At 40.0% G+C, this 15,970-nt stretch overlaps 1 protein-coding gene and 2 pseudogenes across 1 annotated transcript; all 3 read right to left on the bottom strand.

The window, feature by feature from the left end:
• Positions 1-6,985: 6,985 nt before the first annotated feature.
• LOC124880839 (tripartite motif-containing protein 16-like) lies at positions 6,986-9,066 on the bottom strand. The gene has a single exon (XM_047386210.1). It carries the CDS (start codon positions 9,055-9,057, stop codon positions 7,321-7,323), a length of 1,737 nt encoding a protein of 578 aa, XP_047242166.1. The 5' UTR covers positions 9,058-9,066; the 3' UTR covers positions 6,986-7,320.
• Positions 9,067-10,430: 1,364 nt separating this feature from the next.
• LOC124880849 lies at positions 10,431-12,520 on the bottom strand (annotated as a pseudogene).
• Positions 12,521-13,876: 1,356 nt separating this feature from the next.
• LOC124880079 lies at positions 13,877-15,970 on the bottom strand (annotated as a pseudogene).

The raw sequence follows: 15,970 nt of genomic DNA, 5'->3' as shown, positions 1-15,970 counted from the left end.
TAATCCTTGGTGTTTCACAGGAAGGTCAGTTCTTTTCTTCTGCAGTCAGTGGGTGAGATCAGTAGATCCTGAGCAGATCACCAGTGAAAATCATGGTTGGTTGTCAACATTTTAAAAGACTTGGGGCTGAAAAAATGTGCATGCATTCTCCTTCCACTTCACAATTATGTGTTACTGTTTGTTGGTCTGTCACAAAGAATCCCACTAAAATACATTGAAGTCTGTGCTAGCAATATGACAAAATATGGAAAAAGAGGCATAAATACCTTTGCTAGACAGTTCAGATTCAACTACAGGGGTTGGACAATGAAACTGAAACACCTGTCATTTTAATGTGGGAGGTTTCATGGCTAAATTGGACCAGCCTGGTAGCCAGTCTTCATTGATTGCACATTGCACCAGTAAGAGCAGAGTGTGAAGGTTCTATTAGCAGGGTAAGAGCACAGTTTTGCTCAAAATATTGAAATGCACACAACATTATGGGTGACTTACCAGAGTTCAAAAGAGGACAAATTGTTGGTGCACGTCTTGCTGGCGCATCTGTGACCAAGACAGCAAGTCTTTGTGATGTATCAAGAGCCACGGTATCCAGGGTAATGTCAGCATACCACCAAGAAGGACGAACCACATCCAACAGGATTAACTGTGGACGCAAGAGGAAGCTGTCTGAAAGGGATGTTCGGGTGCTAACCTGGATTGTATCCAAAAAACATAAAACCACGGCTGCCCAAATCACGGCAGAATTAAATGTGCACCTCAACTCTCCTGTTTCCACCAGAACTGTCCGTCAGGAGCTCCACAGGGTCAATATACACGGCCGGGCTGCTATAGCCAAACCTTTGGTCACTCATGCCAATGCCAAACGTCAGTTTCAATGGTGCAAGGAGCGCAAATCTTGGGCTGTGGACAATGTGAAACATGTATTGTTCTCTGATGAGTCCACCTTTACTGTTTTCCCCACATCCAGGAGAGTTACGGTGTGGAGAAGCCCCAAAGAAGCGTACCACCCAGACTGTTGCATGCCCAGAGTGAAGCATGGGAGTGGATCAGTGATGGTTTGGGCTGCCATATCATGGCATTCCCTTGGCCCAATACTTGTGCTAGATGGGCGCGTCACTGCCAAGGACTACCGAACCATTCTTGAGGACCATGTGCATCCAATGGTTCAAACATTGTATCCTGAAGGCGGTGCTGTGTATCAGGATGACAATGCACCAATAAACACAGCAAGACTGGTGAAAGATTGGTTTGATGAACATGAAAGTGAAGTTGAACATCTCCCATGGCCTGCACAGTCACCATATCTAAATATTATTGAGTCACTTTGGGGTGTTTTGGAGGAGCGAGTCAGGAAACGTTTTCCTCCACCAGTATCACGTAGTGACCTGGCCACTATCCTGCAAGAAGAATGGCTTAAAATCCCTCTGACCACTGTGCAGGACTTGTATATGTCATTCCCAAGACAAATTGATGCTGTAATGGCCACAAAAGGAGGCCCTACACCATACTAATAATTATTGTGGTCTAAAACCAGGTGTTTCAGTTTCATTGTCCAAACCCTGTATATAACAATTCACATAGCCAGACGTATAATTCCTGACACACTGTGTTCCTTCTCGCCAGAAAGGTCCTCCAGGTTTCCGGGTTTTTGTGCAACCTTAAATAGGGAATTTGTTTTAACATTATTAAGGACAAAGCAGTAATATAGTTTGTCATACAAATGTTTAAATGACGATTCAAATGCTGTGCTTAATCTAATTAAATTCCTTGGAACATGCTTTCTTGGGATTTACAGATGTGTTTTCCTTTCCTCGTCAATTTTGAATTCTTATTTTTTTGTTGTTGCGATACATGCAACAAAAGCCTGAACGTGGTCCTAGCATTCATCAGTAATATACACTTATTAGTTTAAATTGTCACTGTCTTCCTCAGTCGGAGCAGTTCAAGTATCTCTGTATCTATGTCTGACCCTCACCTGTGGTCATGTGATCTGGATCATGACCAGAAGAACAACCTGACACAAGCAGCTCAAATTTGCTTCTCCGTGGGGGTGGGCTCAGTGAAGAGATGAAGACCTCTACAATCCGGGGTGGACCACTGCTCCTCTGCATTGAAAGGAGTCAGTTAAGATGTCTCCCATTCAGGCTTGGTCCAGTAGGAGGAAACCCCAGAACAGACCCAGAACTTGCAGGATTTACCATACTGTATATATCTTTCTAGCTTTGGAGCACCGTGGAATCACATAAATCAAACTGGAGAGTGTAGCGGACAATGTTTGGGCTTTACTCTCCAACCTTCAGTGACCCGGTCTCAGATAAGCAGAGAATAGATCGAAACTTTTAAGGGACCTCGAGTCTTCTGTTCGTGGTTCAGGTTCTAGAGGATTGCCTGTACATTAATCCATGAAAACTGGAGGAGTAAGTTGGGGCCAATGTGTTAAATCAGGAGAATGGTTGTCAGGGAGGACCAAACAAAGCAGGGAACCTTTATTTGGTCCCTGCAAGGCTTCAACAAGTTACTTAAAGCAGTACGTGCAAGAAGAATCAAACATGATACATTCAGTGCTGTGAAAATGCCTTGATTCAGCCTTCATGCTTCACATTGTGCTTTCAAGCAGCCAGACTTTCTTGTAATTTCTTAAAATGGTTTTCATTGTTGGTCCTCAAGTATTTCTGTAGGTCTTTCAAAGTTTTTCTTAGGATGTCATCTGCTTTAGAACTCATTTTCAATTCAGCTTCAACACCAATTGATCTAGACCACTTTAATTGATTACAAGAAAGTCTTACCCTGAAGGAAGTCATAAAATAACCACATGTTGCTGAATACTTTTTCTTTAGGGTTCATGTCCGAGTGGCTGTGAAGTTAAAATACCTCTGATTACTGCCATTTGTCCACTAGAGAGAGCCAGAGAAGCCTAGAGAGACCACCAGTCTCTCTAGGCTTCTCTCTCTGGGTTTGGTCTGACGGGTCCGTTTTCTGAGCTTACTGGGTTTGTCACAACCAGGAACGTTGCTCCATATTGAATTGCACTGATGTGTGAGTCTCCATTAACTTAACTCAGAGGCTCAAAACTACCTAGAAATAATGTGCATACAGGATATCCAACATGTATAAAACAGTAGAATGAAAATAAAAAAGGTTCAGATATTCTTGTATTAGAAAAATGGTTCATTCTACATTATACCTTAGAAATGAAAATGAAGAGCCACCAGAAGCTTAACCGTTGTCCTCCGTATCCCAAAATATCATGAGTATATCCTGTCAGGATTTGCCATTTTGGGTTTTGGGTTTGTTTACTTTCTCAGGTGTTTCTATTCCTTTGGGTTTAGTAGTTATGTTTGTTTATTCCTTCTGTCATCCTGATAGTTTTGTTCTCTCTCCTGTCCCCTAGTTTTAGTAGTTCTTTCTCCCCTCGCCCATAGTTCCCTTGGTGGTTGCTTTCTCATTTATTCATTACTTAGAATGTTTTTCTCCTCTGGTTATTATTATTATTTTTATTATTATTATTATTATTAGAACAGTTCTCTTTGCTTCTTTGGGTTTTTCTAGTTTAGTTTCTCGGTTAGTGTTTCTGTGCTTGTTTACTGTTAGGTTATTTGTTCTTGCTGCATTCTTCTAGTTTATTAGTTCCCCTTTGGCCTAAGACCCCTTTTTGTTATTATTTACCCAGTTGCTTGTTCCCCTTAAGATTAGTTGTTCTTTCCCATCCTTGCTCTTTAGTATAGTTCTTCATGTCCCTGCTTTGTCTAGTTGGTGCTTCTTCCGGATTTAGTTTTGTGTTTTATGTGAGGGTTTTTATTTATATAGGTTTCCTTAGGTCTGTTTTCCATTAGTTTAGCTTTCCCCCCCTATTTAGTTCTTCCTAGAATTATTATTTATGTTAGTTTAATGTTTAGGTTTCTTTTCCCTAGTTGTCTCTAGTTTAGTTTAGTTCTCTCTTCCAGTCTCTGCATTTTCTAGCTCCCGTTTCCATAGTAACATTTTCCCTCAGTTCCCTGCAGCCTGGTCCAACCTGTTTCATGTTTCCTCTGATTACCTGCCTCCCTGTCTCATTGAACGATACTCCACTTCCCTCAGCTTATAAGCTCTCTAGTTTTCATTGTTCCTCACTGGTTCCTCATGTTATTTTACCTCGCTACCCTTGTTGACCTCCCGAGTTCCTCCTTGTGGTTTAGTTTCTGTTTGCCTCCCGAATATATGCTTTGGACCACCTGCCTGAACTTTGTACACTGCTTACCTGCCTGTAAGTCCTTCTACCTTCATATTAAATACTTAATCTACTCACCATGCGACCTGCTCGCCGTGTTCTGCATTCTGGTCCTGCCACCAAACCCACAATCATGACACATCCCAGTTCTAAATGAGTCCCTGTTTTTGTTTGTGTCCTGTGCATCAACAAGGAAAAGGGCAGCTGGGAAGTAAACGCCTAGTGTTTGTGGTTTTGTATAAATAGATCTCTTTTTGTTTCATATTATTATGCAATTATCAGATGCATATTAAGTCATTGCTAGCAGCATTATTAGCTCAAAGCTAATAAAACTGATCTACTAGCCCCATTGCAGTATAAATGTAAAGGTGAGGCAGAGTCAAGCTGAAATCACCAATTTAATCTAATTAAGAAAGATTTATATAGAAAAAGGATAGATGTGCTTGAATGTGTGGTCTTCTTGTGTTTTCCCAGTGGTAACCAGCATCTCTTTATATCGAAACAGCCTCACATCCAGGAAAACTGCAACAAACAATACTATAACTGAGAGAACCATTTTCTGAATCACCAAGAACTTCAAGGAGAGCGGTTCAGATGCAGTGAAGAAGGCTATTTCTTCATGAGTAATGTGCAACCTATTCATGATGCCACCATTGCAGAGCTTGCTCGAAATCAGTAGAAAATGAATATGACAACATTTGGGTGCAAAATGAAGTCAAGAGCCCTTGTGTGAAAAGATGGGCTGGCACAAAATAGTTTTCTTGGATGAACTCTTATTTTGATTGTTTACTAGAGATATCTGGGAAACCATTTGTCCAGAGGAAAAAACTATGAGAGCCAGCATAAGTCAAGTATTTCCCTGATATGAAAGCATCCTGATAAAATTCAAAAACAATGGCATAAATACAAGACTGGGATTACAATGTCCTCCAGGACCAACTTCTTCCAGCAATCATGGAACAATTTGGTGATTATCTGTGTTTTTTCCAGCACAATGGAGTACCACTTCACAATGTCTCATTGAGAACCAGTGGTTAGTTCTTTAAAATCAGGCGAACAACACAGAACAACAAACGTATCAACTTCAAGCACTAAGAGAACCACGATGGGTTTAATTACTTCAATTTCCTTGCTTTAGATTTAGATTCACAGCAGATCAGATCACGGACGGTAGATGTTTTATATCACAAAGGCTCCTCACACAATTAGCTGCGTTTGTGTTTTTATCCTGTTAATGTGATTGCTGTAAAACGCACACCAAGTTTCATCTGACTAAAAGCACGGCTCTGCTTGGTTTTACGATCACAACATATCAGGATTTTGTTCAGCACAAAGCTCTGGAGGGACTCACACAGTTGGGTGTGCTTCCTTACACAGAGCAGGTGTTTATTTTATCATTTGTTACATATTTACAGACCAGCCTACATAGTGTTTTCTTTGAGGTTTGAAGAGATGGAGGAGATGAAACGGGCCAAGATAAACACAGCGCAGTGCTATGACTTCAACATACATAATCAATCAGCCCTCAGTATGCACTAGAAATATAAAATATGGGTTGCACACAGCATAGTGGGGCAGGCTGGTGTGTATTTCTATATGGGATGAAAATAAAATAAGGAAAACCTCTGAGCCTAAGCAGTACACAGGAAAACAACACATCGAAGGCAATGCTTTTTATGAAGCCTTTTTTGTGTTTCTTTTATCTGTATCTTCAATAGGTGGTTCTGTTTTAAATTATACATCTGATACACACTAATATATTTACAACGCAACGCAATACCACATCAAGAACACCAGCATAACATGTTTTAAAAAAGGATTAAAGGACAAATTGAGCTTCATATTGGATGGTCTTTCCCGAAAAGTAAAAAATGTATAGGCTTTAGACTGTTTTTTCTGTAAAAGTAAATTAAATATAAAGGGCAAAGTTGATTTAGGACTTACACGCATAGACGTAGCGGCGAAAATGCATAATACATTTCTGATCAGTGATTCTGTAAAAGTAGGACTAACTACTATTAAGTCATGCTAAGAGCTACTCTGAACCATGCTAACAGAACAGAGTATAGTTAGCAGGTAGTCTGAGTCAAGCTTACAATGACTCAGAGTCAAAGTCATTGTCAAAGCTCAAGCTAACAGCAAGTCAATTGTCAACTAACAGCATGTAAGAATCATGCTAACAGCTTGTCTGTTCATGGTCAAATTGAGCACTAACAATAGTAAATTAATTACTCAGTCAAGTTAACAGCTACTCATGGGACTAACAGCTAATGAGAGTTAAGCTAACAGCTTGTCAAGTACCAGGTATTGACCGTCTAATTACCAGTGAGTCCAATGCAAGATAAAAGCTAGTAAGGGTCAAGCTAACAGCTTGTTAGAATCAGAACGTAATAGTAATTAGGGAAATATTCCTGGTTCATTAACTGTTAACATTACACCAGTTTCCTCAGATACAGAAAATTCCTGAACACGCCATGATTAAGCAAAATAATTACACCTACCTTTCTAACTTCCTGTTTTAGCTAGCTGTGCTGTAGTGCTAACTTTAGCCAATATTTAAACACGGACATTCAACTGATTTTTTTCCTCCAGCCATTTTAATTCTTTTCATTTTTGCTCAATAATAATAATAATAATAATAATAATGCTTTTTACATTTTATTTTGAGTTATTTTCCAACAAATGTGCTAATCTTTACGTGGCAGTTGTAGCAATTTTTCTATTTTAGTGTGTTGCAGAGATATAGATGCATAATGTTATATAATACAGAGGTTTGGCCAAGGTAAAACAGCTTTATTAATGTAACTTATGTACAAAGTAAAATGACATAAAATCAATTTAGGTTACACAAATCAATAAATCAAACATTGCATTGGTCTGGTAAAATTTACAAAATGAATTAGTTCATGTGGATATATGTTATTTTACAGTATCTATAGCCTAGCATCCTGTTCCATAAATAAACCTAAACAAAAACAAGATAAATCAAATTTCAAAGTACCTCCCATGAAGAATGATTGACAGTTGAACTTTCAGTAATGAGGACATAGTAAAACAATGATCTCACAGCAAAACATATGGAACTAATTACACAATTAAACCAACTAGTCCTATTAAAGTTTGATGAACTCAGCTGTGTCTCCTCCTGAATAGTAAAAATAGTAGTAAAAGAACTGAATCCCAGCATGTAGAGGCTGAGTGAATGTAGTCTGGACTCTGTGGAGGAGAGTCATGGTTTCAGAGACGCTGTAGAAAGACAGAATACCTGCTCTGTGGTCCAGATACACTCCTATTCTGGAGGAAACTGGACCTGATACTGGGGTTTTAATGTTGTTGTGATAAAATGTGTAACTGTTGCTATCACAATGTAATGCCCAGGATTTGTCATTGAATCCAAATGCACATTTGTGCGAGTTACCTGCTCTGCTGATATTGTGATATGAAACTGCCACTTTGACGCCTCCCCCTTTCCACTCCACTTCCCAGTAACAACGTCCAGTCAGACTCTCTCTACTCAGAACCTGTTTAGAATCAATGAATCTTTCTGGGTGATCAGGATAAGACTGTTGTTGTTTCATCAATGCAGCTCTTCTGTTCTCCTCAGACAGAAATAGATGTTTATATGCTGTATGTGGATCCAGAGTGATGTGTTGAAAATATTTCAAGAAGTCAGCTCTGGTTTTTGGTTTTGGTCTTAACAGCAAGACATCAACTTCAGTGATTGTCAGTGAGATGTTTGTCCATGTGTCTCTCAGGATGTCCTGTAGTTTATCTCTGAGCTCTGACACAGCTGCTGTCACATCCTCAAAGTATCTCAGAGGACGAATATTGATGCTGGATGAGTGTGTAGACTCACTGAGTGCTGACAGTGAGGGGTAGTTGTGGAAAAACTGGTTGTGATCCTCTGTCTTTGAGAGCTGCTTCATCTCAGCATCTTTTCTCTTCAGCTCAGTGATCTCCTGCTCCAGCTTCTCCTGAAGATCTTTGACTCGACTCACTTCAGTTTCCTGCTGGGATCTGATCTGCTGCTTCACATCAGACCTTCTTTTCTGGATGAGACGAATCATCTCAGTGAAGATCTTCTCACTGTCCTTCACTGCTCTATCAGCAGAAACATTGATGGCCTCCACCTCCTGTTGAAGCAGCTTCAGATCTTTCTCTTGGTCCTGGATTCTCTGCTGGATTTGTTGTCGACTCACCTGGAGCTCCTTCTGCTTCTCAGTCTTTTCTGCTGCAGCTGGGACTGTTTCATGACCTTTATGTTCATCCATAGAGCAGAGATAACAGATACACTGCTGATCAGTACGACAGAAGATCTTCATCACCTCATCATGACGAGAGCAGATGTTCTCCTGGAGGTCCTTGGAAGGGTTCACCAGCTTGTGCTTCTTTAAAGGAGGAGCACTGTAATGAGTTTGGAGGTGACTATCACAATAAGAGGCCAAACAGATCAAACAGAACTTGACAGCTTTCCGCTTCCTGCCAGTGCAGACATCACAGGCCACATCTTTAGGTTTGGCATAGCAGTGATAAGTTGGAGCAGCTTGGAGTACAGTCTTCTTCAGATCCTCCACCAATTCTGGTAACATGATGTTCTTCAACAGGGCAGGCCTTTGTCTGAACGTTTTCCTGCACTGAGGGCAGCTTTGGATTCTCCTCTGATCTTCTCCATCCCAGTGTTCTTTAATACAGTTCATACAGTAGCTGTGTCCACAGGGAATAGTCACTGGATCCTTCAGTAGATCCAAACAGATAGAACAAAATAAGTTATTTCTGTCCAGATGAAGTCCTCTCTGCGCCATTTTAGCTCTCAGTAACAACGACCGTGTGAGTTTCACTTCCTCAAACATGAAACTACCGCCCTTTCAGGGGGTGTCAACTAAAGGGCAATGTACAAAGTGCATGTTGGCCTTTAAATATCCAAGATCTGGCAGGTGGGGCAGGGCAACGCCATTGATAGGTGGAGCTTTCTCTGCTTCATAAAAAGAAGATGAAGCTTTTATACCTGGACAATTGAGAGGATTGAAGCTTTCTTAGAGTCCTTATAATAGTACATACAGCTCAAAACAACAGCGGTCCAACATCAGTAGCCAGATCAGTCACTGTGTTTGAGAGAAACTATATTTCTACATGGCAAATAATTTTCTAGCAGGTGTTGTAGAGTACCAGAAAACCAACAGACAAGAAGTGTATGCTGCTGAACGATTCAGCTCTGTAACTTAATTATTAATTAAGAGAGATGTGTTTAAAATAACAGAGTGGAAAAAACACAGGTGTCAAACAGGTGGTCCTTATATCAGGACTGAAGCAAGCAAGTATTGTATATGATGAAATATAGTGTATTCCTCTATGAAAGCCTGAGTAAAATGGGTGATTATAGACATTGTTCAGAGTAGCAGCATACTTATTTTGGAAAGGGAAACCATATCAAAAGCTAAATGCACACCAAAATCAGAAAAATGAGGAAGAAAATGGGAAACTACCATTCATATGGAATAAAGAATAGCCAAAATTGAAATGGTTCAGCTAATCTGCTCCGCGGTGATCAAAGCAGGTCTAGCATTACCTGGGAGTACTGTAGCTGTCTTGGGTCGTGGTGGAGGCAGACTTGCTTCTGTTCATGTCTTTTCATTGTCAAATTAAGCAACAACAATGACATTCAATTAGTCATAGTCAGTCTATAGCTTGTAATGCTCAACCTAACAGTTTGTCGATGTCAAAGTACCAGGTATTGGCCGTCTAATTACCAGTGATCCAAGGCAGAATAATACCTAGTAAGGTTCAAGCTAACCGCAGGTTGGAGTCAGAAAAATCTGCTAGTAATAAAATGTAAGAAAATATTATTCTTGGTATTTATTCATTGTTAACATTATACCAGCCTCCTAAGAGCAACTAAAATGAAAAATTCCTGAACACGCCATGATTAAGCAAAATAATTACATCTACCTTTCTAACTTCCTGTTTTAGCTAGCTGTGCTGTAGTGCTAACTTTAGCCAATATTTAAACAAGGACATTCAACTGATTTTTTTCCTCCAGCCATTTTAATTCTTTTCATTTTTGCTCAATAATAATAATAATAATAATAATAATGCTTTTTACATTTTATTTTGAGTTATTTTCCAACAAATGTGCTAATCTTTACGTGGCAGTTGTAGCAATTTTTCTATTTTAGTGTGTTGCAGAGATATAGATGCATAATGTTATATAATACAGAGGTTTGGCCAAGGTAAAACAGCTTTATTAATGTAACTTATGTACAAAGTAAAATGACATAAAATCAATTTAGGTTACACAAATCAATAAATCAAACATTGCATTGGTCTGGTAAAATTTACAAAATGAATTAGTTCATGTGGATATATGTTATTTTACAGTATCTATAGCCTAGCATCCTGTTCCATAAATAAACCTAAACAAAAACAAGATAAATCAAATTTCAAAGTACCTCCCATGAAGAATGATTGACAGTTGAACTTTCAGTAATGAGGACATAGTAAAACAATGATCTCACAGCAAAACATATGGAACTAATTACACAATTAAACCAACTAGTCCTATTAAAGTTTGATGAACTCAGCTGTGTCTCCTCCTGAATAGTAAAAATAGTAGTAGTAAAAGAACTGAATCCCAGCATGTAGAGGCTGAGTGAATGTGGTCTGGACTCTGTGGAGGAGAGTCATGGTTTCAGAGACGCTGTAGAAAGACAGAATACCTGCTCTGTGGTCCAGATACACTCCTATTCTGGAGGAAACTGGACCTGATACTGGGGTTTTAATGTTGTTGTGATAAAATGTGTAACTGTTGCTATCACAATGTAATGCCCAGGATTTGTCATTGAATCCAAATGCACATTTGTGCGAGTTACCTGCTCTGCTGATATTGTGATATGAAACTGCCACTTTGACGCCTCCCCCTTTCCACTCCACTTCCCAGTAACAACGTCCAGTCAGACTCTCTCTACTCAGAACCTGTTTAGAATCAATGAATCTTTCTGGGTGATCAGGATAAGACTGTTGTTGTTTCATCAATGCTAGCTCTTCTGTTCTCCTCAGACAGAAATAGATGTTTATATGCTGTATGTGGATCCAGAGTGATGTGTTGAAAATATTTCAAGAAGTCAGCTCTGGTTTTTGGTTTTGGTCTTAACAGCAAGACATCAACTTCAGTGATTGTCAGTGAGATGTTTGTCCATGTGTCTCTCAGGATGTCCTGTAGTTTATCTCTGAGCTCTGACACAGCTGCTGTCACATCCTCAAAGTATCTCAGAGGACGAATATTGATGCTGGATGAGTGTGTAGACTCACTGAGTGCTGACAGTGAGGGGTAGTTGTGGAAAAACTGGTTGTGATCCTCTGTCTTTGAGAGCTGCTTCATCTCAGCATCTTTTCTCTTCAGCTCAGTGATCTCCTGCTCCAGCTTCTCCTGAAGATCTTTGACTCGACTCACTTCAGTTTCCTGCTGGGATCTGATCTGCTGCTTCACATCAGACCTTCTTTTCTGGATGAGACGAATCATCTCAGTGAAGATCTTCTCACTGTCCTTCACTGCTCTATCAGCAGAAACATTGATGGCCTCCACCTCCTGTTGAAGCAGCTTCAGATCTTTCTCTTGGTCCTGGATTCTCTGCTGGATTTGTTGTCGACTCACCTGGAGCTCCTTCTGCTTCTCAGTCTTTTCTGCTGCAGCTGGGACTGTTTCATGACCTTTATGTTCATCCATAGAGCAGAGATAACAGATACACTGCTGATCAGTACGACAGAAGATCTTCATCACCTCATCATGACGAGAGCAGATGTTCTCCTGGAGGTCCTTGGAAGGGTTCACCAGCTTGTGCTTCTTTAAAGGAGGAGCACTGTAATGAGTTTGGAGGTGACTATCACAATAAGAGGCCAAACAGATCAAACAGAACTTGACAGCTTTCCGCTTCCTGCCAGTGCAGACATCACAGGCCACATCTTTAGGTTTGGCATAGCAGTGATAAGTTGGAGCAGCTTGGAGTACAGTCTTCTTCAGATCCTCCACCAACTCTGGTAACATGATATTCTTCAACAGGGCAGGCCTTTGTCTGAACGTTTTCCTGCACTGAGGGCAGCTTTGGATTCTCCTCTGATCTTCTCCATCCCAGTGTTCTTTAATACAGTTCATACAGTAGCTGTGTCCACAGGGAATAGTCACTGGATCCTTCAGTAGATCCAAACAGATAGAACAAAATAAGTTATTTCTGTCCAGATGAAGTCCTCTCTGCGCCATTTTAGCTCTCAGTAACAACGACCGTGTGAGTTTCACTTCCTCAAACATGAAACTACCGCCCTTTCAAGGGGTGTCAACTAAAGGGCAATGTACAAAGTGCATGTTGGCCTTTAAATATCCAAGATCTGGCAGGTGGGGCAGGGCAACGCCATTGATAGGTGGAGCTTTCTCTGCTTCATAAAAGAAGATGAAGCTTTATACCTGGACAATTGAGAGGATTGAAGCTTTCTTAGAGTCCTTATAATAGTACATACAGCTCAAAACAACAGCGGTCCAACATCAGTAGCCAGATCAGTCACTGTGTTTGAGAGAAACTATATTTCTACATGGCAAATAATTTTCTAGCAGGTGTTGTAGAGTACCAGAAAACCAACAGACAAGAAGTGTATGCTGCTGAACGATTCAGCTCTGTAACTTAATTATTAATTAAGAGAGATGTGTTTAAAATAACAGAGTGGAAAAAACACAGGTGTCAAACAGGTGGTCCTTATATCAGGATGAAGCAAGCAAGTATTGTATATGATGAAATATAGTGTATTCCTCTATGAAAGCCTGAGTAAAATGGGTGATTATAGACATTGTTCAGAGTAGCAGCATACTTATTTTGGAAAGGGAAACCATATCAAAAGCTAAATGCACACCAAAATCAGAAAAATGAGGAAGAAAATGGGAAACTACCATTCATATGGAATAAAGAATAGCCAAAATTGAAATGGTTCAGCTAATCTGCTCCGCGGTGATCAAAGCAGGTCTAGCATTACCTGGGAGTACTGTAGCTGTCTTGGGTCGTGGTGGAGGCAGACTTGCTTCTGTTCATGTCTTTTCATTGTCAAATTAAGCAACAACAATGACATTCAATTAGTCATAGTCAGTCTATAGCTTGTAATGCTCAACCTAACAGTTTGTCGATGTCAAAGTACCAGGTATTGGCCGTCTAATTACCAGTGATCCAAGGCAGAATAATACCTAGTAAGGTTCAAGCTAACCGCAGGTTGGAGTCAGAAAAATCTGCTAGTAATAAAATGTAAGAAAATATTATTCTTGGTATTTATTCATTGTTAACATTATACCAGCCTCCTAAGAGCAACTAAAATGAAAAATTCCTGAACACGCCATGATTAAGCAAAATAATTACATCTACCTTTCTAACTTCCTGTTTTAGCTAGCTGTGCTGTAGTGCTAACTTTAGCCAATATTTAAACAAGGACATTCAACTGATTTTTTTCCTCCAGCCATTTTAATTCTTTTCATTTTTGCTCAATAATAATAATAATAATAATAATAATGCTTTTTACATTTTATTTTGAGTTATTTTCCAACAAATGTGCTAATCTTTATGTGGCAGTTGTAGCAATTTTTCTATTTTAGTGTGTTGCAGAGATATAGATGCATAATGTTATATAATACAGAGGTTTGGCCAAGGTAAAACAGCTTTATTAATGTAATTTATGTACAAAGTAAAACGACATAAAATCAATTTAGGTTACACGAATCAATAAATCAAACATTGCATTGGTCTGGTAAAATTTACAAAAGTAATTAGTTCATGTGGATATATGTTATTTTACAGTATCTATAGCCTAGCATCCTGTTCCATAAATAAACCTAAACAAAAACAAAATAAATCAAATTTCAAAGTACCTCCCATGAAGAATGATTGACAGTTGAACTTTCAGTAATGAGGACATAGTAAAACAATGATCTCACAGCAAAACATATGGAACTAATTACACAATTAAACCAACTAGTCCTATTAAAGTTTGATGAACTCAGCTGTGTCTCCTCCTGAATAGTAAAAATAGTAGTAAAAGTAGTAAAAGAACTGAATCCCAGCATGTAGAGGCTGAGTGAATGTGGTCTGGACTCTGTGGAGGAGAGTCATGGTTTCAGAGACGCTGTAGAAAGACAGAATACCTGCTCTGTGGTCCAGATACACTCCTATTCTGGAGGAAACTGGACCTGATACTGGGGTTTTAATGTTGTTGTGATAAAATGTGTAACTGTTGCTATCACAATGTAATGCCCAGGATTTGTCATTGAATCCAAATGCACATTTGTGCGAGTTACCTGCTCTGCTGATATTGTGATATGAAACTGCCACTTTGACGCCTCCCCCTTTCCACTCCACTTCCCAGTAACAACGTCCAGTCAGACTCTCTCTACTCAGAACCTGTTTAGAATCAATGAATCTTTCTGGGTGATCAGGATAAGACTGTTGTTGTTTCATCAATGCAGCTCTTCTGTTCTCCTCAGACAGAAATAGATGTTTATATGCTGTATGTGGATCCAGAGTGATGTGTTGAAAATATTTCAAGAAGTCAGCTCTGGTTTTTGGTTTTGGTCTTAACAGCAAGACATCAACTTCAGTGATTGTCAGTGAGATGTTTGTCCATGTGTCTCTCAGGATGTCCTGTAGTTTATCTCTGAGCTCTGACACAGCTGCTGTCACATCCTCAAAGTATCTCAGAGGACGAATATTGATGCTGGATGAGTGTGTAGACTCACTGAGTGCTGACAGTGAGGGGTAGTTGAGAGAAACTGGTTGTGATCCTCTGTCTTTGAGAGCTGCTTCATCTCAGCATCTTTTCTCTTCAGCTCAGTGATCTCCTGCTCCAGCTTCTCCTGAAGATCTTTGACTCGACTCACTTCAGTTTTCTGCTGGGATCCGATCTGCTGCTTCACATCAGACCTTCTTTTCTGGATGAGACTAATCATCTCAGTGAAGATCTTCTCACTGTCCTTCACTGCTCTATCAGCAGAAACATTGATGGCCTCCACCTCCTGTTGAAGCAGCTTCAGATCTTTCTCTTGGTCCTGGATTCTCTGCTGGATTTGTTGTCGACTCACCTGGAGCTCCTTCTGCTTCTCAGTCTTTTCTGCTGCAGCTGAGACTGTTTCATGACCTTTATGTTCATCCATAGAGCAGAGATAACAGATACACTGCTGATCAGTACGACAGAAGATCATCATCACCTCATCATGACGAGAGCAGATGTTCTCCTGGAGGTCCTTGGAAGGGTTCACCAGCTTGTGCTTCTTTAAAGGAGGAGCACTGTAATGAGTTTGGAGGTGACTATCACAATAAGAGGCCAAACAGATCAAACAGAACTTGACAGCTTTCCGCTTCCTGCCAGTGCAGACATCACAGGCCACATCTTTAGGTTTGGCATAGCAGTGATAAGTTGGAGCAGCTTGGAGTACAGTCTTCTTCAGATCCTCCACCAACTCTGGTAACATGATATTCTTCAACAGGGCAGGCCTTTGTCTGAACGTTTTCCTGCACTGAGGGCAGCTGTGGATTCTCCTCTGATCTTCTCCATCCCAGTGTTCTTTAATACAGTTCATACAGTAGCTGTGTCCACAGGGAATAGTCACTGGATCCTTCAGTAGATCCAAACAGATAGAACAAAATAAGTTATTTCTGTCCAGATGAAGTCCTCTCTGCGCCATTTTAGCTCTCAGTAACAACGACCGTGTGAGTTTCACTTCCTCAAACATGAAACTACCGCCCT

This window comes from Girardinichthys multiradiatus, chromosome 14 (assembly GCF_021462225.1).
Source record: "Girardinichthys multiradiatus isolate DD_20200921_A chromosome 14, DD_fGirMul_XY1, whole genome shotgun sequence".
NCBI classification, from domain to species: domain Eukaryota; kingdom Metazoa; phylum Chordata; class Actinopteri; order Cyprinodontiformes; family Goodeidae; genus Girardinichthys; species Girardinichthys multiradiatus.
Note: the sequence above shows the minus strand (reverse complement) of the source record. Positions and strands in the feature narration are given on the sequence as shown.

What these genes read in the sequence shown, in the direction of transcription:
- LOC124880839 (XM_047386210.1), bottom strand. Translation starts at nt 9,057, where the DNA reads ATGTTTGAGGAAGTGAAACTCACACGGTCGTTGTTACTGAGAGCTAAA.